Below are 26,365 nucleotides of genomic sequence, written 5' to 3' on the forward strand. Positions count from 1 at the left end.
CAGACTCATATGTATTGTATTACTGAGGTCATTTGTCTTCTTTTTTGCCTTAATTTTGGACATGCTAATATATTCCACCTACTCAATAATGAGTGTTATTATCGGCTGGCTAGCAGTTCCCACAACAAAATAACCTTTTTACAACAAATCTCATCGCACTTTTAAATACAGATTATCAATCTAGAATGGACATTCACTAAATGACTAATATAACAATGATTTCCCCACTTTAGAACTGAAAATATTGTCACATGAGTTCAATTTCAACTGACATTTTAGGGATACCGATTATAGATTGTCCCTTTTCTCGCTGCTCCTTGTGAGTAAACATAACGATTCTGCACTTTCAGGAAACAGATGGGATTGCAGTGAAAGATGGACTAACAGGACTGTGTTGTTGTTCATAGATTTCCCTAAGAAGGAATTCGACCAGTGAACTTCTTTCACCACAAGTGGTCTTGTTCTCACCCCCCTACTACATGGAAGACCCCAGGATAAGTACAAACAGTTGTCAGCATAGCAGACTGTAATCTTCTTTAAGTGTAATTGGTTTATTGTTGGCCTTTGTAAAACCATAGTAACATTCTGGCCTGGATATTTCACAGGCAGTCCAAAGCCCATAGCCACGAATCCAAAATGCCTTTTTACCAGGAAAACAATCATTTTTTACTTCCCTATCCCCTATCCAGAATTGTGTGATACTATTATCAGCTCCTCTGCATAGGTGTTTTTCGGTAGCATATTGTATGGTAGGCTTTGAGTATATAATGTTATTGAAAACTAATAGGTGAGCTATTTCAGACTAATCACCTCAGGAGAGCAAAAGACTGAACAGTAATACCCAATTACTTCCCAGCAGGGAAGGAGACTGGACCGAAATTAAAAGGCAAAGATAATATCTAGTACTTGAGGGTTTGGGTATAGCTGTGTACTGCTCTCATAAAATGATTTTGTTAATGAACAGTGACTACTCCGCTGGGCTTTGTGTGCTGAGCGGAGGACAAGTTTACTTTTATTGTCGGGTAGATGGCATATCCTTATCTTTCATCTCATAACAGGTTATTTTATTAAGATACATAGTACCAATTATTTCTACTGCTCTATGCCATTCCTTGGGGAAAAGCACTCAACTCACTGGATTCAAATCAGCAATGTGTGCAAAGGGCCAGACCGCTATTCCAAGCCAACGCTTTTAACCACTTGAGCCATTGCGGAGCCCACTTTGAGTTGTCTTATTAAAGTCAAAATGTTTGTTTGGTAAATGAACATAAAAGAGTTGGACTCTTCCATCTCTTTGCGCTCATATCTGCCAACGGTAGCACCACAAGCTGAGGATAAAAGCCCTGCATCTGAAAGGACACCACCACTCCAAGGGTGATGACTACCAGAGATTGAGCTTGTTGTCAAGGTGATAGCACAATTCAAATTCTTGTGCCTATTAGTACAGGATTTGAAAGTGTTTTCTGTGTTGAACGATATAGTGAGTCATACAGTATGGTCCTGGAACATAGAATACTTTACAGAATGGACCTGATATCTATTCTCTGCATGGTTTTTAATGTCTTGCTGCCTGAGAAGCTACTTTAAAGCTACTTCATGCCCTTTGCAGAATCCTGCTCTTGTTTTGCACATCAAGGTGACAAAGTTAAATGCCTGAATGTGTGTTCATCTTATTTATCTTATGGAGGTTCAATTTAGACCTCGACCAAACCAATACTTTGCAATGCCTGCAATTTAGAAAATTTCAAACGTTTTAATGCAGGTTTAATTGATTGTCTGACACATTCTACTACTTGTAAACAAAACCACGGTAGGGTACAGGTTTGTAACTTGCCACTTGTAGGTAAATTGTGATTTAATCTGGCATTAGTACTTATTTCAGCCAAGACACATGGATAGGTCTAAAAAATCCATTACAAATCTGGAGGGCAATATTAAACCATTCCTAGATGTTTGGGGGGCTTAAAGATGGACCTGCCAGTCTTTGTGCTTGGTAGCAAAATATCATGCCATTTTAAAAATACACTTTATGGAAGATGCGCCCACACAGAAGAAACTGTGCCATGCTTCCAGGATGGTATGGCTCGCCTACTCATGGCACAGATCTATTAAATCAATTTTTATCTTTGAGCTTGATCACCATGCCTACTACAGTAAGCTGCAGATGTTCGACAGATCTTGGCCAATGTAGGATGGACAGCATGAAGGATCCTCACTCTTTTTTCCCAGGTTCCAATGGAATTAAACTATTTTCTATTTTCTCATTAGAATTGATTTACGCCTGAACGTAACAGTGAAGAAGATGGCTGACAGTCCTCATGATGACCTGATAATTTGGGATACATTTTGATTAACAACTATTTGACAATTACAGACAGATTCCTCTGTCAAAAGACAGCTTGGAGTTCAAATGAGCAGCTAGAAACACTAATATTGCGAATGGAGAAATAAAAAGATGCCTATCATCCATGTCTCATGTCCTTTAAAACAATCCTTTACTTATTCCCTGCATATATCAGACAATCAGATCGTGTAAAAAGGTCTAGTGAATACAATTAGAAGCACTGGTATTGTTCTGAATGTGAAACCGCTCCTATGTGTAGGTGTTGTATTACAGTAACCATCGTATATTATGTATGTCCAGGCTGCAAACAGCTTGGTGGCATTTGCATTTTGTATGTCATTTTCATATAAAAAAAACCCAACAACTTAATTTTCTAATATAAATAGCATATCATGAATTATTAATAATATATTTAATAACTTACATCAGAGCTTTATACTTGTAATATTAGTCCTTTTAATCCCCGTTAGATAGCACTTCACTGAGTTTTATTATGCTTCTTGCTCCCTTTCCCGTAGCCCTTGACTGTGACCCTACATCTTGACAGCACTTAGCTTTTACTGTCCATGTATGACCTCACTTACTGTACTTGCCTGTGTAAATTGGAAGTTGTAAAATGTATTATATTTTGAATTGCTATGTTTTATGTAAATTGAATGTGTAATGTTTGTTGCCTTTACTTAACTGTATTTCTGCACTTTGTTTTGCACTTATGTTGTAAGTCGCCCTGGATGAAGGTGTCTGCCAAGAAATAATAATAATAATACTGTATAACTTATTACCACAATACAAATATTTAAATGAGATAATTGCAATCATTTGAAGGTATTCTCTAAAGATTTACCAATAATGATTGCATAGTTCATTAGTTAGGTTTTTCGTAATAACACTACAACTCCCGGCATGCTCAGCAAAGAACGCGAACCCTCCACAAACTCGAGCGAGAAAAAAGAGAAAAGCAGCGGCGGGGCGCGGCCTGCGTGCTGACGTCACTGAATGACAGCTGGCTGTCAGACGCGACCCGCTCCCCGCACAGAGCTCGCTATTTTCTTTTTTTTTTCCCCCCTTTCCTTTTTTCTTTTTTTCCTGTGGTCGTGTAGAGAGGCGGAGATCCGAGTGAGCGCAGCAGCAGCGGCGGAGGAGAGCCTCCAGATAGAGACGCCGTGCCCGCCTGCCTGCCGTGCCTGCCTGCCTAGCCTGCCCGCCCGCCCGCCGACCCGCCAGCGATCCGAGCCGCTCGTACCTGGCCTGGCCATGGATGAACAGGCGGGGCCCGGAGTCTTCTTCAACAATAACAACAACTCGGTGCTGCCCGGCGGTGGGAAAGGACCCCAGGCCGAAGGGGGTGGAGGGGAGGCGGCTAGGGCGCAGTACAGTATCCCGGGGATCTTGCACTTCCTGCAGCACGAATGGGCCCGATTTGAGGTGGAGAGAGCGCAATGGGAGGTGGAGCGGGCCGAATTACAGGTAAGCAGCCGCGGGGGTCTGGATCTGTTCCCTACCCGCGATCAGGGGGGGATTGGCTGCTAGATTGGTGGTGGTGGTGGTGGGGGGGGGTTAGACAGACAGACAGACAGACAGTCTTCCTCCTCCTCCTCTTCTTGTTTGCTATAACGTTGTGACACAGCAGAGGGTCCTATGCTACAGCTGGGGCCATGTTAAAGTCGCACACAAGTTTTTTTTGTTTTGTTTGCCTTTCTTGATTTATTTATAACCCAAAGATGTTCCGTTTGCATGACTGGGGTCCCATGCACCGTTTCCCGTCCCGGAGCAGCAGGAGAAACGTGTTGAGTTCTGCTGAAAAATAGAAAGTAAAAAAATGTTTCAGGATGTGATGAAAGGTGCTGAGTCGGGCATAGAGAGCTGTGTGGTCGCAGATTGGTTCCTGGTTCTGGTGGGTGCAGATGAGGGGGTTTTACCCAGCAGGGTCCCGTGTTTGACACATCCGAGGAGTAATCAGGTCTTGGCACTGGAATCGGTTGGCACCTTTGCCAGGCAGTTATGGCAACTGGTGAGAAAACCGCAATAGCAGAGCAATTCACTTGGGTACAGTATGTGATTGTGGAGGGGGTGCACTGTGCTGAACATTTTATACAACTTGCCCGACATGCCTTAACACATTGTAGTTCATAGAATAGATTTGTGTTTAATAACAGCTGTGAGAGGAATGTGTGTAGGAGTGCCTTTTGAAGATGATGTTAGAAATTGGTCACTAAACTGTCATTAGAAGCTTAGTCCAAGGTAAGTGCATTATACTAAACCAGTGCCTGTGTCGCAGCCGGCTACATGTGAGCTTTGACATGTAGGGAGACCTGTGCCCTTTGGAGTCTCCGAGATGGTGTCGTAAAACTGGGATCACCAGTTGTGGACCTTGTGAAGTGAAGTTTTCTGGCCTTATCTTGTGCAGTTCTGAAATCTCAAACATTTTTTAAGGCTACAGAGCTATAAAATAAACTAAAAGAGCTCTGCCACACACTACGTCTGATGCCATGGTTTAAATCCTTTCGGCATCTGGAGAGAGGCCATTAACATTGGCACAATAGGCAAGTGAGTATTATAGCACTAATGCTGGGTGTCAAAGCCAATGCCTGCCTCCAGGAAAGTGAGAATTTAAGTCCTTGTGCACTGGAAGATCCAGTTTAACCTCCTGTCTGTGGGAACCTGTCTTTTGATGGCTACCTGTTCATGACAGTTATGGAGAGTCATTAAAACGAAGCTTCCCCAAACACACACAACCTTCACGAATCTGTTTCTCTTGTTTAGAGTAGTGGGATCGGGGAAACATTTCAGTTTCGTTTCGACTGCCTAGTGTAAAACAAATAATATTGCTCCGAGATAGTCACAGTAGTTATTTTTAAATAGGAAAGTACCTTTACACTTTATATGGCAAATAGGCAGGTACAGTAGGTGGTAAAAGCAGTAAAATTCCCCATCCTGCCTTGAAAGTCTCAGGACCACATTGAGAATGAACACGCACAGATTGGAGCCACTTCCTGCTTTATAATGTGAGCGACCGGTCACTAGGTGTAAGTTCAGAGCTTAAACCTTATTTAACTCTGACTCGAGCGGGCCTTGAACTTTCATTGCTTTGGAGTAAAAGTGTTTGGCAGACGACGCAGCTGAACTCACTGCTGTCTGCAGTAACGCAGCCTTCTGCTACTCTCAGGAGTGAGCAAACTGCTGTGTCACGGGAAATAAACTCTTGCCCTTTCCTCCTCTACCCCATTTATTTATCTATTTATTTGCACAAGGTGAAGTTCCTACATTAAACACAGACTGGTGTTTTCCCAGCATGCCACCTGTGAAATAAACGAGCCAAAGCAGAACCCTAATGTTTCCCATCATTCTGTTCTGCTCTGACCAGTCTGAAGCTTTTGGTTTTGCTTTGGTTTGTTTGAGTTTTTCAGTCCAGATGAATTGTCTTTTTTTCCTTCTCTCCCACCAAGAAAACAAAATTTAACCTTTAAGCTGTGTTACTACTGTATACATCTGAATCAAAAGCAACCTGAGTGCTTTTCTTGTGTGAAAATGTAATATTAAACACCCAGCCGATCGAATACGTGGGCTATAATGATGCTTTCCGGAGGTCGCAACTGTCCAGGAAGCTGTCCTTATTTCAAAGTCAAGTATATTTATTTTTAATTATTAAAGGGGTTTACTGGAGTCCCTAGTTACATCAGTGGGAGTGTTACAATTGTTTGGTTGTTTTAACAAGTGCAGTGCATTGTTAGGAACGCCATGTCTGACCAAATACCACAAAACAGCTGCCAGAGGTAAAGGCGCTGACTTCCAAGAGACTTAATGAAGAAGGTGATGTCAAATGTTCAAATGTATTAAGCTAATCCTGTCTCTTTGAAAGGAAAACAACAACCAGGACATGCAATTGTATTCCTTGTCTGTGTGCAGCTCTGCTCTGACAGTGTTTTGTGTTGTACGGTGTATATTCCTGCTTTGTTGCTTATAAAGGTGCTGTGTAGGCAGGCAGCATGTATCACATTGTACTTTGTAATGTGGCTGCTGAACCACATAAGACATGACAGAAATGCGCAGCGAATGTAGCTCTGTTATGAAGTTTAGCATTCAGGCTTTTTCTTTCTTTTGAACCATCTTTCAGCGCCAGTTAGCAAAGAGTTCTAGCAAAATACTGTGGTTGAATTTGTGTCTTGGACAGATTTGTTTCTATTTGTGTGTTTAGTAGACTCTGTGCTTGGATCTGTGTACTGGAGGCATGTGTGTCTCATTCCTCTGCAGAACTGTGTGTAGGGACTGAGATGCTTCCTTTTCACTTTCTTTCTTTCTGAGGGTTGTATATGTAGCCCTCTAAACAGCTGTGGGGTTTGAAAAAGCACTTTGTTGTGTTTAGACCACTGGGATGGGGCTCTGCTAGTATTTCTGTGGTCTGCCTAGGTCTGATGAATATCCTTCAGTTCTGGATGTGCGTGGAGCCGATGTTTCCATAGGTTAAACATCCTGTGCTGTTATCCTTTAGGCCAGAAGGGTGTGGAATCACGTCTCTGTCCACGTTGATGGGGAAGAGGATAAAGTGGACAGAAAGAGTGAGGAATGGAAAAACTCAGAATAACCTGCCCATGCCGTGGTGTGTAGCACCAGGAAAATATGTGTTCTTCGCAGAATTTAGTAGGCTGTAAAACAAACTATCCTTCCCCCTGTCTCTCTCGGCATTTCACGATGTGGCGGTTTCTTAGCAATGATTAAATTTTTGTCCTGTGAAGCACATTGTACGAGACTTCTGTGCCAGAAAGTCACGGGATGAACCTCGATGGGCCTAAGAAATGTCGCTCACATTTCCTCTGAGAATTGACACCACCTCCAGAGATCTTCCTATCAGAGGAAGGTGAAATTTAACAGCCCGTTTCCCTGCGAGCGGTATATAAATATCACAAGGTAGGTGACAGGAGTGGGAACGGAGCGGTAGGAGTGTGAACAAGAAGGTGGGGGGATTGTTTTGAAGCCGTTTTTTACGTAACCCATGAGGCAGAACAGACGTGAGCAGCTAGTGCCTGTGTGAGTTGCCTTTTCTTTTCACCCTTAATTGCCCAAAAATTGGAAACACACGCCGATTGGAGAGTGCCCTTGTGCTTTTCCTCGAGCACAATGCAGCAGGTGTTGATTTTCAAATGAGCCTCGTATGACTCATGCTGCAGAACTATGCACTATTTTCTCAATGTGCCAATTGTTAAGCTCGCTGTGGCTTTCTGTTTTGGTGTTGCCCCTTTCCTTGAGGATGCAATTAACCTCATTTCGGCTTAATATTGGGAGCACACTGCTGAATCCACGAGAAGGCAACAGATTGTAGTCACTGTGGGATTCGCTGTGATTTTCCAATAAGCAAAGATCACTTGCAGGTGGAATTAGGATGTGAAACATATTGTCATTCATCTTTGAAGGTAATCCACTGATCTTGTGCCCAGCTGATGCTACATGGGTTTTATTACAACGGGCATTTACTGTTAGGTAGTGGTTTGATTATGGACTCCCAAGCCACAGGAAGTTCGAATCTGGTCATGGTGGTCTGCACAATACTTCCCTGTGTGCTGTTTGGCTGTTTTGTGCTATAATGAAGTCTTGCTGGCAGAAGTCCAGTGTCTGTGTTGTCACTGGCAGGGAGCTGTACAAACCTTGGGAATGCACCAGTGCCAGGGAAGGCTGCTTTTATAGTTTTATTATTATTATTATTATTATTGCTAGTAGATCTCAATAGAGTGGTCGGACACAGGCAGGTTGGGTGATTTGGCCACAGCGACTCCGACGAGTGACTGAAGATCCATTGAGCACGGCTCTGTGTCTGACCTATGAGTAATGCTGTCTGGAATCCTAATGGGACCCTGTTTTGCCGCTGCGGCATTTCGGCAAGAACGGATTATTAATCCGCTGTGTAGGAGTTGGTCACTAGGGGCTTAGGTGTTTTTGGAGAGCGGATATCCTCTCTCTGTTACTTTCCAACTTTATTTGTTTATACAGTCGGTGTCGGCTCCGATTTGCATTCTGTTTAGACGCGCTGTGTTTTTCTTGGTGACTCTATCCAAGAAGGTGCTTGTGGTAGCTTGACTTTCTTTGGTGATGCACCACATAGTTTGTACATGAGTGTCAGGGAGCTGCAGACCAATCGTGCAATCTTTGGCAGAGAGGTGTTGCACAGATTTCCAGCAGCCTGGGATTTGATAGTGCTATAGTGCAATTCAGGGAGCAATCTGTGTGCACTTTTGAACCGTTGAGGATTTAGGAATATGACTGTATTGAATAGGTAAATAAGCTTTATCCTCATATACCTGGATTGTAAACAAAGTGGAAGCACTTCTGGACCCATTTGGCTTCTGTGTCAGAGACTGAAATTGTGTCACTAGGGAATCTAATCTCTGTATGTCAGCATGCAATCTTTTATTATGCATTGTCTGAGGCCAGTTACAGATTGAAAGATGGCAATAGAAGTAGAAACCTTTTGCTGGGGCCCACTGGTTCAAATTCTGGTTAGCTGGGCTTTCTCTTTTCTCAAATGTATGAATGTATAAATAGAGGTCAAATAAAGGTCTAAAAGGGTTATATGCTGGGGGATTGTCCATTTGAATGTACAGTATGAGGCGTTTCCTGAAGATTATAAATAGTTTTGTTGTCCATCACAGGCAGGGATCCCAAACTGCCTCCCAAGATGCTTTGCAACAGATCACAGGGTCATACACTGCACTTCACTTTCATAGATTAATTACAGGAACCCAAAAAAGCCGTGCAATTGTGTTTGCTCGAGTGAATGGGAGAGCTTTGGGCTGGGAGGGATGGGTTGCAACAGCGTTCTTGGAGTGTGAACAACATGTTTCTGAGGAGCAGAGGGAACACCCTAACAGGTATTTCTCTCACAAAAGAAAATGACCTCACCCTTCAACAGCCTCTTTATTGCATGTCTGTTTCTTAAGCAGCCAGCTTGTGTAATAACTCGCAGAAGTGGAAAATACCACTCGTGAGGCACACCTTCACTATTTGGCAAACTGTGAAGTTTTAAAAAGTGAAAATCTCAGTAACATCTTGTAGTATAAGGAGTGCATTGACACAGACTCCATTGGTAATATTGCTGAGCACAAGAAGGTGTATGTTATATACAAACAACACAACTTAGAAGAAATACGAACTAGTTTGACCTTGCTGTTGGGCTGTTTTTGGAGGATAGCCAACAATCTGCCTAGCTGCCCACCCTGCCAGACATTTAAAATGAACCAGGTATTGCTTATTGCTGTTTGGTTATCAGTATGCAGCACCACAGTAAGTGCTAAAAGCGGTGTCTTGTGACTGGAAGAATGGGCACATGGGCCTCCACATGTAATGATAACAAATTGGATGTGGTAATTTGGTAGGGTTGGATCTGGTAGTTCTTAGAAAGCGGCAGAAGGTTTTTTGACATCCTTCTTCAGGAAACGTTTCCTCTTGCCTGCCACGGGAGGCCGTCCTCAAATGGAATAAGGCGAATGGATAATCGGGCCGACTGGCAGAGGAAAGAGCTGGACCACTTGTGCTATGAGATAAAATGGCAGAAAGACTCTTTCTCCACTGTGACTGAATGAATCGCTAGAGCCCGTCAATGGGTTTTAAACCTGGCCGGCATAATCATCGTGACAAGATGCTTTTGCTGCTTTAAATCTGCCTTGCTTTTGTGTTGTTGCATTTCTGTCTAAAATGCTAATATGCCTTTTCGGGAATAACACAAATAAATAAATGTGTGATGTAGGCCTGTCAATTCAGAGTGAGCAAATCTACCAGAATTTGGGCTTTGAAGGATAAAAGGCCTCGCCTCCTCCTGACATGCCCGTGTGCCCTCTGTGCTGGGAGCGGGCCGGTTGGGCCAGCTGTAGGAGAACTGGAGTCAGCAAGTTTCCTGCTCTGAATGAAAACAAGCCTGGTAGTAACCTCCAGAAGGAATGTGGTCTATTCAGTGCGCTCTTTTATGTTGATCTGTAATTCAGGTTTCTTTTTTTAAAGGGCAGACAAAAAAACAAACAAAACAAAAATGCACTCACTTACATCTCAAGTTCAACTCCTAAATTTATAGTTTTCAGAATTCTACAAATGATATATTCCATATTTTCACGGTTGTTAATACATAATGACTATTTGTATAGTTTTTGGTACATGCTCATGTTTTAAACACTTGGTTTGCTACAGAAACTTCTCCTTTCAGATCATGAACAGATCTTTAAATCGCGTAAGGTTGTGGTAGATACTTTCTGTGTGGAATTAGGTAATTAAATATCCTTCCCGGTTAATTCTACTAATTATTCTCCAACAAAAGCTGGCTTTGTGCGCAGGATCACTGTAATTTCCATATTCTGCATTTACAAAAAATGAGAAATTGGTATAGTCTGTGTGGAAAGGGGGTTTTCTTATAGTGTGCTAATTACAATTGCGTAAGAGACCTAGGCCTTCATTATAATGGGTCGTCCCTCAGCATTTGCTACGTATTTTCATTCTTTCCCTATTCCATGATTCAGAATTAGCCAGAATTAATTAGGGATCAGTCATTTGCCAAGGCTATTATGAAATTAATCCCACAATATGTTTAAACGTCAGATTATAAAGATTTATTAAGCAGTTGGTCTAGCGATTTAAATCCGTGTGATTGCACAGATACCAACATGTGTTTTCCCAGGAGTCTGTTCTTCGTTGGTGACCTTCTCTCTCTCATTCCCCCCCTTCCTTGCATCTGCGTTTCCTTCTATTGTACGGAATTGGAAGAGACAATCGTTGAGTGAGCAGAGAGAGATGCCAAAGGACACTGTCTGATGCGCATATCTCTCCATCGGCATAATCCTCTGCTACCGAACGAGCAGGGGATGGCCTTGCGGTGTCTAGCCTAAGTACTGCTCTGCGTTAAGGCTAAGGGACAGTGACTGGATAAATGCTTCTTAATGCCCCTACTGTTACACTTGATGGATTATTTATCTGGCTTTTGTTCTCGTTATTGTTTTTCTTTTCTGGAAGCTCTAAAACGCACTATAGTTCCAGGGTGATTAAATGCCATAAATTGGAACGCTTTAGATGACTGGTCTATTGCCATCCAGTTCATTAAACATTAAGAATGGCTGACTAAAGCTTGCCAGCCTCATAACACACTTATCCAGCATCTCTGGAAACTATCACTGCATGTGCATCTACTCTGGTTTCCGGAGCATACTTTTGATTATCATCATCATTATTAGTATTGTTAATATGAGCGATTTAATCAGGGGTTTCCCCATAGAGAAGGCAAGTTTGTACAGTAAACACTCCGGGATGTTGCCTGCGTGAGGGAAATGTGACTGTCTCAGAAAATATAAATGACTGTCGTAATTAATCGCTTATAACCGTCACCGTTTTCCAGCGCCAAGTGTTGTTTGTGGTCTAAATGCGTCACCGTTCAGGATTGATAGGAATATTGCTCGCAGCTGGAACAGATCGAGATCGCCAGCTCATCTGCAGAACATAACCAATAATCGCTCTGCCGATGGATGGTGCCGAAAACCCCCTTTTCCCTGCATCTGCTGAAGGCATGTTCAGTCTTTCTGGGCTTTTACTATACCGTGATCTATTTTACAGTATATTGTGTGGAAAAGGCTCAGTGGAACGCCTATTAGAGTGATGAGTATTGGACCAAATTATTTGTGGCAGCCTGTAGCATCCTCTCCTCTCCTCTATCATAAAACCTCATGCTTTGGTTACTCCATTATTACAATCATGGTTTATTTCAAGGCTAAGATATCTTCAGACTCATCTAGTGAACCCTGCTGTAGTTGGGCAAGATTTTGTTACAACCAAAAATGGTAGCCACAGTCCATGTAAAGGGAAAATAAAGTAGAACCGTCTCACAGGCAGTATGCTTTCTCAACATACTGAACATGGAGTACAGTGCCAGTCAGGGTGCAGAGTTGCGTGGAATTCTGGGTACTACCTAATGCCATTGATCTCATTGGTGGATGTGTTTTGGCGCTCTGTGCAAGTCCTGACGCTGTGTTTTTTTGCTGTTGTTGCAGCAGCCTGCTCACATGGTTCAGATCTTGTCTAGTGGTTTTCTTTACCGAGAGCGAGAGAGCGAGAGAGCAAGAGAGAGAGAGAGAGAGAGAGTCAAAGTGCTGCAAGTTGTGTTAAGTAGCTCCACTATCTCACTGCTTAAATATCCCCCAGATGCTCCTGAACTACACAACCTGAAGCAGAAGTATATCATCTATAATGCAGAGGGGATTGTTGTCTTTGTATCAACACCCTCCCCACTTCACTTCACCATCTTAGTCTTATGATGAGAGCTCTAGTGCTTTAGTTTCTTTCTTTCTGCCCCCCCCATTCAACCCCCAATATATATTCTCTTCCCCTGGGTAGGAAAGGGCCACCTATGCTAAATGATCAAGGATTTATTTGATTTGTGAGCCTGCAGCACTGCAAGAAACCGGGAGATGGATTCTCTGAGTAGTGCACTCTGACAGGTTTTTCAGTATATACAAAATTTGAGACTTTTTGACTGCTTGGATGAAGAGAAGTGGGATTCAATAAATAAGTAAATGGGATGAATATATAGCCTGGTACTGCTCTGCACACATGACACACTCGTATTCATATTGTCTCTCTCACAGAAAGCACAGGAAGCTGTTCATTTGCTTATCTGTGAGCTGCGCAAGACACATGTGAGGCGGTTGGCTACGAGCATTTTTCAAACCCGATACAGACTGCTGTGATTGTTTTGCCGCTCAAACCGTTTGTTGCGGCTTTGGCGGCTTGGGAGTTCATAAGATGTGCGTGCTGAGAATACTCTTCTGGGTTAAACCCCCGATGGCCGGGCTCGGGTCTCTGTGGAGCATTTATTGTTGTCTCCCTTGCACTCTGAAACAGGCTGCTCCTGAACAGACATCATTTTGCATTTAGTGGTCAAAGCGATTTGTTTAGGAGGCAAATCAGGGGCATTGCGTTTCTATGTTTATGTTGCTCCCAGTGTTAGATGTTACTACATGAACGTGGAGAGGTTGCAAACTTAATTTCCTGAGGGAAATTAATCATTGCAATTATTTCATATTTTGTCATAATATTGTGTGAACAAATACCTTTTGGGTGGCGGATAATTAATACGCTCGTCCTGTTACAAAAGAAATAACCAACCTTTGAGTTGTGCAGGGCCTTTCTGTTATTACAGTAGTATTACTGCCCGCACAGAACAAAACAATCGTTCTTTTTCTGTCTTCAGCTTTGATAGTCATTCCCATTGTCCTTGAGTACTCCAGTACTGTAATATTCCATTGCCCAGGTACTATTTGTATATTAAAAATCAAGATTACATTTTTATATATAAGTTATGAGGTATTCTAATGGAGCATGAATATAGCACAGTGACTAAAGTGCTCTCTTGGAAATACTGGAGGCCTGGTGATTGAATTTGTGGGTGACTTGGATTTTACTCACTTGATACTACAGCAATAGTATCAATTATAGTTGAAAAGCTGGGATGGATACCTTTTAGTTTCCTCCAAATTAGCTAAATAGGCTTATTTATTGTCTGTAACAGGAAAGAATCCAAAAACAAACTGATATTTTTAGCAAATGATTAAAACCCCAAAAAATTAATTTCGATCAAGCATGTAGTTTCCATGAATTATTAACAGGTTTAGTTATGTTTTCCAGACCATTACAAATGTAGCTGGAAGCTTTATACAGCACTACAAGACAGTGATTGCCTTTGCTGATGTCAGCAAGATCCTCTCTGGGTCAAGGACCCGGTCTGTGGCGCTGGTCTTCTCGAGTTCAGTCAGTCCTGCTGTGTTCAGGGGAGTACTGGATTTGGTTTCTGGGCCGTTATAGAGTATTAGAAAACTGTACAGCTGCTCCGGCAGCGCCATGACTTTAGCAAGAATCAGACTATGCAGGGGATTGTTTTCTTTTGTTTTTCAGTCTCTATGTATTTTTATTTTTTATTTTTATTTTTTTTTAGTATATGAAAAGTTCTCATCTCTGCTGCTTACCTGCATGTGCTAAATTGTTAGCGGATGTTAAGGGCAATGCTGTGCTGATCCCTGCACTATGGTATTGATTGATCAGTCTGCTTATATGGCTGCTGAGGTAAGAGAGAGGGAATCGCAAGATCTTGATGCTTTGGGGGCACTTCCGTCATTGACTCTCTTTAAGGTTCGTGGCTTGGTGGGCCAGCGTAGAAGCCCTGTGCTGTCTGAGTTTGTGACGTTTTTCTTTCCAGTGCTCAGAACATTTATACCTCAGATTAAAGCATGTTACAACACTGTAGTTTAGTCTTCTCCTCACCTGCCACCCTTGTCCACTGGTCAACTGGTCTGGAGTCAGAAGAGGACACACTGAGTATTGGATTTTACAGACTAATATTTGAGACCTTTGGGAAACAGGGACTGCTTATCTGTCGTGAGGCTTCTGCATATATCTTAGCCTTATCTGCCTTCAGCTGATAATGCCCCTCTTCATGTCAAAGGCAGCACTAACCTGGGGGGTTAGGAACCTCGTGATGCTTTCTGTGAATGTCATCACACAGTGCTTGTGTACTCTGTTTTGTGCAAATGCCCATCCCGAGAGGAAGAATTCATTTTTGTCAATGTAGCTGTGGTTTTCCCTGTGAATATGTGGGGCTAATTCAATAAGTGCTCCCCGTATTGAAATCATACTTGTCTGCAGCGCACAATTACAGCTGTAGAGTCGTGTCTAGCGAAACGCATGCGGTATGAGCCATTCTATTTCAGACATGATGGCTAGTTTTAGTTACTGATTTTTACATGAGCAGCATAAATTGGCCCTTATTGGAGAAAATAATATATATGGATGGAAAAATAAACAATCTGTCTGACCTAGGGAAATGGATTAAATGGATATGGGGGAGGGGGATTGTGGAATGGCAGTCCTCGATCTGTTCTGACTCACAAACAGGGCTGCAAAATGTTGTTTACTTTCAGCATTTCATCCCACCTGTGGAGTTTCTAAAACATAATGTCAAGCAAGATTACTGTAGTTATAAAAGACCTATAATTTAAAAAAACAATGTAACCTAATTGAATTGGGGAAATAAAAGCGAGTAGCATTCAGTTGTTGTCAAGCAGACAAATTGAGACAAAAGCTGTCTTATTATTGTTGTAGGTGTATTGGGATCTTCGTCTGAATGTGGTTTGTGTGTAAGGCATTAATGTAAACATTTGTGGCACCTGAGACATTTTCCCTTTCTAAAGTAATCCATTGGAATGTCTATTCATTCAACAGGTCGTGGCATGGCTTAAATTCTTGGTACCAGTATGTTTGTTTGTGTACATATAGACTATTGTAGCTGACTGGAGTTTCTTCCCTGATGTCTTGGGCCCCTGCCTCAGCCAAAAAAAAACAAAAAGGATATCTCTTTTCTGATTTAAAGGAAGTTCCCCCCCCCCGTATTCTTTCTGGTGATCCCTAAGGATGTGTGTGGGGTTGTGCCGCCTCCATGCTATTCTGGATGATTTTGTTTCTTCCTTTCTGCAGTTAAACAAACAAGATGCTGAGCTACTCATACCTCATTTCCATCTGGCATTGTTTTACATAAATATAGGTTTGATCTACGAACAATGCTACAGAACGCAAGCTGCACGGCCTTCCTTTCGACACTGCAAATATATGCTTAAACGCACGGAACGCATGCTTGCTTTTTTCTGTGGCTGTAGGGTGTTGGGGGTGTGTTAATATTCCAGCTTGCTGATTATTTAATGCTGATGTTTGCTAAAAAAGAAAAAGTCTCATTAGCCGCCACAGCTTTGGATGATATTTCAGACGAGCCTGTGGCTAATGAAGGACTTAATTAAAAGCCTTTTCTAGGTTTTTGTGTGTTTGTTTGTTTTAAGAACTGTCGGGATTTGGCGGCGCAGCTTCGAGAAGCATTGCCGTGTGAACGTTTGTCAGAACTTCAGAGCGGTGCAGTGAGGGACCCATGCTGGGCTAAGGTGTCTGCTTGTATAAGAAGCTGTGGGGGAGGCATCACAATCCAAATGATCAAAATAACACGCATTAAGAAGCGGGGATGCTTACCTTTCTCTTTTCCACAAGCGGTAAAAACCGACGAGGCCCCTTTTGCATAACACTTCTCTGCATGCCTGCTTTAACGAGGTGCCATGCTCGTGCATTTGTATTCTGGGTACATTTTGTCTGGGCTGATGTGTATACCTAGCTTATCTGTCTTCACGTACGAGAGTGTGCAGCTGGCCGAGTCCTGGAGTGACTCGGACTGTGGTCTACTGGGAGGGCTTGCTTTGTTTCCCGGTGGAGAGCTGCTCCTGTTTGTTCTGTTTGTAACGCCACTTGTGAGTGAGTGCCCTTGTGGTCGGAGGCAGGGCGGGTGTGTTAGCAGGTCTTTGTAATGATTATATTGCACTTCCTCCTTAAGTGATGGGCCTGCTTTGTTTAAACAGGAAGTGACATGCTTGACAGCGTGCAGCATATTCGACACCCTGTTCAAAGAACTACAGAGCCAGGACTGTAATTCCACTCGGCTGCACAGCAATGAAAGCGTACAGGAAAACAGGGCCTTTTCTGTTTTGTTTACTTTTGTGAATAGTGTGCCTCGCATGGGCAGCTTGTTTTGCAGGTTCACCTTTGCATTTCTAATGTTTTCTTTTTGAACACAAGGGAAAACAGGCATGAAAAACAACCCTGCTTTTTATTTCTTTATAGAGAAGTTCTGTAGAAAATTAGAAAACCGGATTAGAAAACCAGTGTTACAGTTTGTCAATACAAGAGAGAATCACCATATCAATAACTTTTATAACAGCAGCTTTTAATTTTAGTATCCCTGCGTAGAGGCATTGTAACATCATTTTGTGCCGAGATGCTGCCTTCATACGTCTGTCTGCAGTTTTTAGTAGATCTGTAAAAACTGGTATTTTCAGCTTGTACGTATCTCTGCAGATCAGGAGGTTTGTACAGGGGGAAATTGAGTTTGCTAGGCAAGCCTGTATCTTTACTGTACATGCTAGCTTGGAGGAATGCTGAAAAGCCACTCTGTTTAGAATGCAGAACATGACGCAGAATGATGCAAGATACGAGAAAAAAACCAAATAAACAAGACGTGGAAGAATGATGACCTGTTTACCCTTACCCTGCAAGAGAGCCTGTGAGCAGCGTCGTGCAATCGGGTCCAAGTTAAGAGAGATCAGCCTGGAAAACAATGCGAGTCATTGGATTTGATGGCTTTACATTCTCCAAATGCGTTTCATTCCACTAAGACAGATTACCCACAATGTAATACTGTTTATTTTTTAATTAGTAGTCTAAACAGCTCGACTTGTTGAGCACTGATTAGCAGCTGGCTGCGCGGGGCCTAATCCAAGCTGGAAAATGGCAGCCCATCACTAATCCAGCGGTGTGCGTGAGCCGAGCGAGTGACACGGCACTTTGCAGCCAATGGTGCGAGCGGTGGCTGCAGGTGGAGAGGTCTGCTCTTCAACAGCCACCATGCATTACTCACCGTCTCTCACACCGGGATGCACCTCTGAATCCTGCCTGGGCAATCCTGGAAACATCTTACCTTCCCTTCCAGCAGCGCATGGGGTAAAGATGATAAATGAAAAGAAGGTCAAGGGTTTCCCAGTGGAATACAATATGGTTGGAATCTGTGTGTGCTCTACCTGGTGGTCCTTTAGCTGCTGCCCTTCTGGTCTGTCTGAGGAAGTGGCTCCACCATGAACCTGACAGGTGTTACTCCATGTACCTTTTTAATTGTCCTACTTATTCCACCCGTGTCGAGGATGCTCAGACGGGCCTGGGTGGAAGTGGTGTTCCCACAGCTCAGAGTACTCTGATCTCTCGGGTTGCTGAGGGTTTTAATAAGCCTCTTATATTAGGTAATGGTTTAAGAGAAAATGGCAATTTTTTCACACCAGGGATGTAGAGAGCCTTTTAATAAGTGTGTCATCCACTCATCATGGCTGTTTGAGTCCTGTTTTATTTTATTGGGATGAACGTTCGACGGGCATCGGACGCCACTTTAATTTGCACCATGCTGATATGGTGATTCATGTGTCATTTTTCGAGGGGGCTGAGTGGCTTCGTTGGTTGGAGTGCTGTGCTGATCGCGTCCGTCTCCAGCTTCTCCCATATACTGCCCATCAGCCATGGAGTGCATCTGCAGTGCTTGGAAATGATGATGATGCTGCTAATGTGTATATTTAATGCATGGCTGTAGGAATGCACTCAAAACTAGGATAAATGCAACCAACAGTACTAAGTCTTACTAAATGTACAAGAACTGGCAGCTTGTAAATCCTGAGGTGGTGTAAAAGTACATGCAACATCAGGCTGGTTTACCCCATATCTTTCAGTCCTGGAATGTAAAATGATCAGATCTTCGTAATTAAAAAAACATGAGTGTCAAACAATGAGTGTGAGGTACAGGACCTCCGAGCCTTGAGTCCTACTGTAGGAAGCTGAAAGTCCTTTCTGCTTTGCTCTCGCTCTCTATGGCATGGTCAGGAGTGAGCGAAGGCCTGGAAAGGGAAGAGGGTGTAATTAAATATCAGAGAGCAGGCCCAGTGCCGCGCACTGCTTTAATTACACTGAGCTCTGATTGATGTTCATCACTGGGGCGTACAATAGGCCGTGCTGTGGGAAGAGCTGGTGCTCGGGACGGTCGCGGTGGATCTCGGCCTGTCCCCACAGCGCTCGCATTCCAGCAGAGTGACGAGATGCGCCTGGACACGGCAGCGTCCCCCGCCGGGGCTATTTTAGGTGCATCTTCCCAGCCTGCAACACTGTAGCCCTAATTGTGAACTGAAGTGACATGGAATGTCCGGTGCAAAATTAAACCGCCATTAATGCAACAAAAAAAAAAAAAGAAAACAAGCCAAGCAGATAAGGCAAGACTGACATGATCTTATTTTGTGTAATATGTTTTGAAGGTTTTACACTCTTGACACCACAGTGTCTTGACTTCTGTGTCAGCTATGCATCATGGTTACTCCTACAGAGAAAAGATGGAAACCTAAAAAATACAATTACAGTTTACTCTGTTAATGTCCTCAGCAGCAGGGGGATATGCGTCAGTACAATGTTATAATAAATCAAAAACATCGAGACTTTGAGACTTTGAGTCTTTGGAAAGCAGAGCCATGAGATCTATACGGAATGACTATGCAAGATGATTTGAAAATCATTTCTATTTAGATATGGAAAATGGCAGCCTAAACGATGATATATGCAGACTGCAATAGTTAAAGAGCCTCCGACGGAACAAATTGAATAGAAAATCAAGTCAAATGGCCCTGGCACCAGCTGCCTTCGTTCGTTTGCCGGCGTTGGATTTTGCTTTGCATAAGTCTCATCTCCAGGAATCTTGATGGTTTCCTTGGTAACCTGGAAAGTCGGAAAGGGAGGGGTTTGCAGCTTACTGGAGTTCACAGCTGACCAAATTCCTACACCGAGATCCTGTAAAACACACTTAATTCGTCAATGACCGTTTGCCTTCCCAACCGCACAGTGATGGGAAACTCCAGCTATACCTCCCTACCGCCATTCCTCCTTCTTGTGCAGGTAGAGATGTTAAAATAGGTTTTAAAGATTACTTTTCCGGTCCCACTGAGTGAACCACAGCATTTGCACCGTTCTGTGTTTTTATTGAGCATAATATTATTTGCAATATTGCTTTAATACGAATGAATACATTGCCCTCTGGTTTGAGCTCATGATTTTAATATTGTTGCATAAGTCTTTTATTTTTATTTTTTATACAATGCAGAAATGATTCTTCCATTGCAGTTAAGTTCACGTTGCGTTCCTTGTTCTCCGCTCGGGAGACTCGACTCGTCAGTGAGTGGGAGCCAGCCAGCTGCAGACTCTTGTTTGTCCAGAATCTCAATCCTTGAAGTCATCAATCTTAACCAGGGGCTGAACCTATTGAGACTGACAAGCAAATGTCCTCTTTTTTTAGTTTTTTGTTCATAGTTTTTAACTCTGCGCTTATTTATTTTAGTTTTTTAGTTGTTTTTTTTTCTCTCGCGGAAGATGGAAATCACTTGCATGTGTCTGAAAAGCAGCTGGCCTATCTGATCACAGATAACCAAGCTTTTTTAGGAAGCACGACTGGAAAGGCGAGCCAAAAAAAATGTCTCTCCAAACAAAAAAACTAAAAAGCACAAGAAATCTGCACCCACAACAGTTTTGTCAGACCTTGTTGGTTTAAACAGTTTTTAACCTTTGTAAATGTTAGTGATGATCACAGTAATAATAACAATAAATAAAGGTGATCATCTGGAAGTGGAGTATAGAATATCCTCAGACTGCTTGTTATCTCATCAGTTAATCAGATCTTGGGTGAAATCGTGAGTAATGATCTCGAGAAGCCCAGCTGGTAGCTTTTGATTTGCAGCCAGTCATTTTAAGAGAATGTTTCCTGACATAACTGGGTGGGTTCTGATGTCTCCTACATTCCGGATACTACTCTCACCGCACTGCTGTTGGAAAACTGGTATAAGCAGTCTGGGAATACACCTCCAAACATGATTTGACACCTCGGGAGATTTCAGTCTACACATCCTATTTTGAAGCTCAAATTTTCCTTCTGCATTGTTTTTTTGATATTCTCTCAAGCAGTTCGTTCCTCTTACGATTGGGGGGAGTTTGAAGACTTGGGGATTATTCAACAGCTTACAGCCACTAATGACGGCCAAAGAAGCGTTAGCTTTCCAGGTTCTCACAGACCACCCAGAAACATTATTCTGAGGTTATGTTGTTTTTTTAAACTTTTACTTTTTGTGTGTGTTCATAAAATTTCAGGCTAGATTCAGAAATTTGGGGGAGGTATAATCCACAAACAACAGTAAACTTGACATTCCTTCATTCATATAATAATATTATTATTATTATTATTATTATTATTATTATTATTATTATTATTATTATGAACAACAATATTCAGGAACTTTCTGCTCTCTTGGCCTCTGCAGTTAAGTACTAACACATGCCAGTCTTGGAAAGTGAAATCTTGAGGTAAATCTAAGCCCTTCTAAAGCCAGTCTGTCTGCATGTTTGAGATGTTATAATTTCCTTTTCAAACTAGAGTAAATACAGAGCTTTCATGTACCCCATTCCTAAAAGCAACCAAATGCTATAAAACATACCATGGATATTAAATTATAAAAAAAAAATGAAGGGTTTTTCAGTTGGTTAGTTACATAACCAAACACCCCATGGGGCCCTCGCATCTGCCATAAATCTTAATATAATTTGCAGTGCGATGCCAATAATAGCCGCTGACTGACACCGTGGAGCTGGTTAATAGCTTGGCCCAAACAGAGTGTTGCTCTTTGACATTGTTTTTCGAGTCTAAAACTGAATTTAAAAATGCAAATATTTCAGCTCCTGTTGCAGTCAGTGGATTCACAGCGCTGGAATGTGTCAAACCTGAAGATGGTGCCATCTAGAATATATTTTTCTCAACCCAATCCTTTATTTCTTGACTGTGCCATGGCATTTTAGCCGCTGTCTTCATCGGGGTAGGCGTTAATCCCTATCGTTTACACATTGCTGTTTACACAATGTTTGACAATTTCATCACTTTGGTAAAACCCCTCATTTGCCGAATAGCTTATGGAATTACCCTCTCTTTCATCTTCCCTACACCCTCTGACCTCAAATCAAATAATAATAATGCGGTCTCTCTGTAAGGGCGCTTCTATAGTCGTCCCAAGCCCAATGCATGCTGGGCTTTTCCATTCTACACTTCAGATTTTCTCATTCCAGGCTCTTCCTCTCCAAATGTAGAGGGGCAACAATCTTTGTATTTTTCTGCAAAGGTTTTGGAAGCCTTTATGCCGCTATAACATTGAAACCTCTTGCTTTCATTTCATTACATAATCTATCTGCTCAAATGGCTTTCTCTACCGTGAATAGAAATGCTTCCATGCTTCAGAATTTGCCCATGTGAGTACACTACTGTATAATGCGCCTTTATAAGAACCATATGACATGCCTGATGTGGCTTCCAGGGTTTGGAAGAGCCCTAGCAACAGCCATTCCCGTAAACCTTTGTAAGGTTTGCGTTGTTAGGAGACCAAAAGGACAAAAGGCAATCTGTGTTTCTTTAAGGGAAGCATGAATCTTGCTAAGAGACCAAGAGCAACAAGAGAACAGGAGACATGAATCTGACATTATGATTTCAGCAGATAAGAACTAATTTCAAGGCTTTACCCATTCATGAAATGTGTGCTCCCAGAAGTTATCAGTCACTTGTTTCGCTGAGGGGACAATGCAGTTTTAACTATGAAACGTGACACATTTTCAAAGCAAGAAGGACAACCTGTAATGTGAAGATACAACTTCACAACTCCTCATAGCAGGACCTTATAGGTATTGGTCTGCATACTGTGTATACTTCAACTAGTGTAACATTGCTGGTGACAAATCAAGCGATATCGAGTTTTGAAGTGAAGCAATGTTCACAGGGTCTATTGTGATGGCGGAGGGGAAAATGAAACCAAAACAAAACCAAAGTGTTGTTTGAAATGGAGCATAAGTGTCCCAGACTGTGGTGAAGTGTGCATTCAGCAGTCTGTCTGAAAAATATGAAACTGTATTTTCTGGGTTTGTCTTGGTTTTGACAGAATGCTGATGCAAGTTCCAAAATAAGCCTCGTCACCTTAATGAATCAGACACGCGTAGCCTGGTATATAGGATTCGGCGGCTGAAAGAGTTAGTGGCGGCGGCTGCTGGCGTGTGTCGCCCTGAAGGAGCCTGTGGCGAGGAGCAAACCTGGAGCAAGAGGGGAAAATTGATTATTCCATGTTGAGAGTTTGAAAAAGCAAAATCTTGCTATGCTGCTTTAAAATAGCCACCTTATTGTTAGGTTTATTTAATTTAAATTAAATTCTTAAGCACAAAAGAAGATCATGTATTGTTAGCATCCTTATACATATATAGGTATGCATATTTTATACATTCTAACAAGGATTTCTGCCAGCCTAGCCAGTCTGTTGGACGTGACCCAAAAGTTAAAATTTACCCTCAGCTGGGAGTCATTGACTAATTCGCTAATATGCAACAATAGCAAAACAAAAACAACAACAACAATGAAGAAAAAACACAAATCCTTTCCAAAGCTGATTACATGTAATTCATTCAGTAGATTTCAGACTATGTGAAAGCAGTGCCCCAGTCCTGGCTGTGGTGTTTTACAGGACTCCTGTTACGCAGAAAAATAAAAATGCTATAACTTTTATGGGCTGCTTTTTACGGGATGCTTATCATTAAAGATTAACCAACCTGAGACCGGAATCTAACATTCTCAATATGGATATTAATAGTATTTATACAGTAGTTCCTTTGTGGCAGGAGTAAGACTTTTAACCTGAAAGACAAAGCTACCCTATAGGAGGGCAGGATACAATTATAGCTCCTGTCTAATTGAAGAGTGTTTAGTAATGACAGGTGAAATAACATGCATCGCTTCTCAGAGAGCCTTCTTTCAGCTGCAAGCTAGGCGAGTATTTTGTATTACCTGTATAATACCTGTATGCAAACTCTTCCCACAGAGATTTTGTAATAGTACCTCTGTTTAGCTCATGTTTCAGTGCATGGTTTTTCCAGCAGATCTTGCACTGTTGTCACACATTAAAGAACATGCCCCGCAACTTTGGACAAGATTTTCTGGTTAGTTGCTTATGACATTGCTTTGTAATGGTTGCCAGTTATGATTATAAAAGATGCTCCTTTGTTCTTGGTTGGGTAAGCAGGCAGTGTGCTCTTTCCCTCTTTCCTTCTGTCCCTTTCCCTCTCTTTACAAACTAATGAATCCGAAGACTTAAAAGGCTACTGTGTTAAGTGGGGTTTGAACATCCGTCTGCCTCAACCTCACTTAAGGTCTTCATAAAAAAACTGCAACAGATACATTTTGTCGGTGGTTACAGTGAAACTGACAGGAGGCAAATTTCACTTATATGTGACAGAACAAGTCAGGGACTGCATTAGCATAAAGATAAATCCTGCGAGAGGAACAGATTGTTTGTGCGAGATGCAAACCTGCTCCATATGTTTAACGCCGTTGTGCGTGTGAATCCACAAAGCACTTTAGTAAGAGCTGCATACGAAATCATAATCGTAAAAATAAAATGGTATCAATGACCGCTTAAATGCCTTTCCTGTTCCGAGATATTGTTACTGAATGAGAAAGCGGGACTAGTAGGTCAGTGCTGTATCAGTTCTGAGAAACCGTTAGAAATTAATGTCAGGAATATTTATCACATTGCTTCCTGGTTCAGTGAGCGTGGGCACGGCATATTCTCCTGCAAGCTGTGGAGACTGGTTCGTACCTATTTTCTTATTGTCATACAGTGCAAACTGTAATACAGATCTATGACCTTTACAATGAAGATACATGCAAAAGATGGTATGCAATATAATATGGTAATATAAGTATATTACCATCGAAACGACAATAACAACCTTTTTTTGAGACACAGCCATTGTTTAGTCAGCTGATGGATATATATCTGGAGTTTTTGTTGATTCGTTTTTGTACATGGAAGATGGAAAAGAGATTAAAAGGCCTTCATAGAAAAACATGAATTTATTTTCCCTGATGCCGTTCTGTTATATTACACATGCTGGTAATTATACAGGTCTGTGGAGGAGTAAATGGTGTTTTGCACAGCAGTTTAAGTTTTATGTAAAGACTAAAACTCTGCAGTGCAAAAGGTGTAAAGCATGTCTTTTATGGAGGAAGTGGCCCAGTTGTGCTCATTTAAACTGATTTATGTCAGTGTCTCTTAGGTAGTAGAGTGGCCAACAGGAGGGCTGTCCTGCACTGCCTATGCTGTGCATCCTGCTGACTGACGTTATGAAAGAAAATGTAAATCATCTCCGTCCACCTGACAGCTCTTTTGAGTGTACAGTTTAAAGTGGTGCGTGTATTAATAGAAAGCTAATAGGGAAATGGAATCCTGTTAACAGATGTCTGAAACCTGTGTTGGCAGCCTCCGAGTGCCGTGCTGCCTTCGACAGAGGGGTGTTTATATTCTACAGTAGAGTTCAGCCACATCTCAGATCCAAGGTTTCTGTGTGGAGGTCCTGCCAAGAATATAGAAACCCCAATGCCAGACAGGAATACATGAGAACTACTGTAGCAAATTTTAACAGGACATTGAGTTGTTTCTGAGTTCGGTTTGGTCCTTGTCAGCTCCGGAGTCCAGTCGGTGGAAGTCATTCATGTACCATTGAGCGTCCGGACATCCATCCATCCTGAGGGGTTGTGGACTTCAAGGACCCTAGTTAATGCATTTAAAATTACAGTGCTCTAACAAGATATGTTTAATAACCCCTCATATTCTCATAGATGGGCATAGATGAGAGCAGGAGGCTTTAACAGAACCATGTCTATTTTTGTCTTTTTGAGCAGCACTACAGGGCACCTGTGTAAAATTATGGGTTTTCTCCATCCAGTGCTGAAGAGATTGAGAGGCAAAATCATGGCTGTTATATCACAAAATAGTGATGCGATTCCAGAGAACTTGTATAGTTATTTACCACACCTTGGTCAATTAATTAACAGGATTGGTCTAATCTTCTGGTACTTGAGCAAAGGATAGTATGACAAACACTGCACAGAATGAGAACCCACCCCCTGCTAAAGTGATTGGGGGCTCCGGGGGGAGCCGTGTTCAGAGGTGCGGGGCATCTTTTGATGCTGCTGGCTGTAATTGGTGGGTAGGCGGCTGGACCATCACAGCCGCGGAACGGTGCTATGTGTGTTGCGTGTGGGGGGGAGCCGGGGGAGGATGGCACTTACTTGTTTTCGACTTCCCACAATATTTCAAGCAACCAGCAGAGACCCCTTGGGGTTACAGGAGATGAATCTCTCCCGAGCAGGCAAGGCGTGATGACTTGATGACGGGGGGTAGAAGGTGCGGGGGGGCTGCGATGCGATGGCGCACCATTATAAACGATTTGTTGAGCTTAGTTACACAAATACTAACTCTCTTCTGCATTGTTATTGTTGAGCGTGAGGAAGCAAAATCAACATCCATGTCCAAAAGAAAT

General features: G+C 42.3%; 1 protein-coding gene across 2 annotated transcripts in view; it reads left to right on the plus strand.

The window, feature by feature from the left end:
- The first annotated feature begins 3,320 nt into the window (after window positions 1-3,320).
- The window catches only part of strn (striatin, calmodulin binding protein), a 62,695-nt gene continuing 39,650 nt past the window's right edge, over window positions 3,321-26,365 (plus strand). For both annotated transcript variants that reach the window (XM_066697287.1, XM_066697288.1), the window contains exon 1: window positions 3,321-3,811. In XM_066697287.1, the coding sequence (XP_066553384.1) occupies window positions 3,341-3,811 (471 nt within the window). In that variant the 5' untranslated portion in view covers window positions 3,321-3,340. The remainder of the gene's footprint in view (window positions 3,812-26,365) is intronic.

The sequence above is a fragment of the Amia ocellicauda genome, chromosome 23 (assembly GCF_036373705.1).
Source record: "Amia ocellicauda isolate fAmiCal2 chromosome 23, fAmiCal2.hap1, whole genome shotgun sequence".
In the NCBI taxonomy this organism is placed as follows: Eukaryota; Metazoa; Chordata; class Actinopteri; order Amiiformes; family Amiidae; genus Amia; species Amia ocellicauda.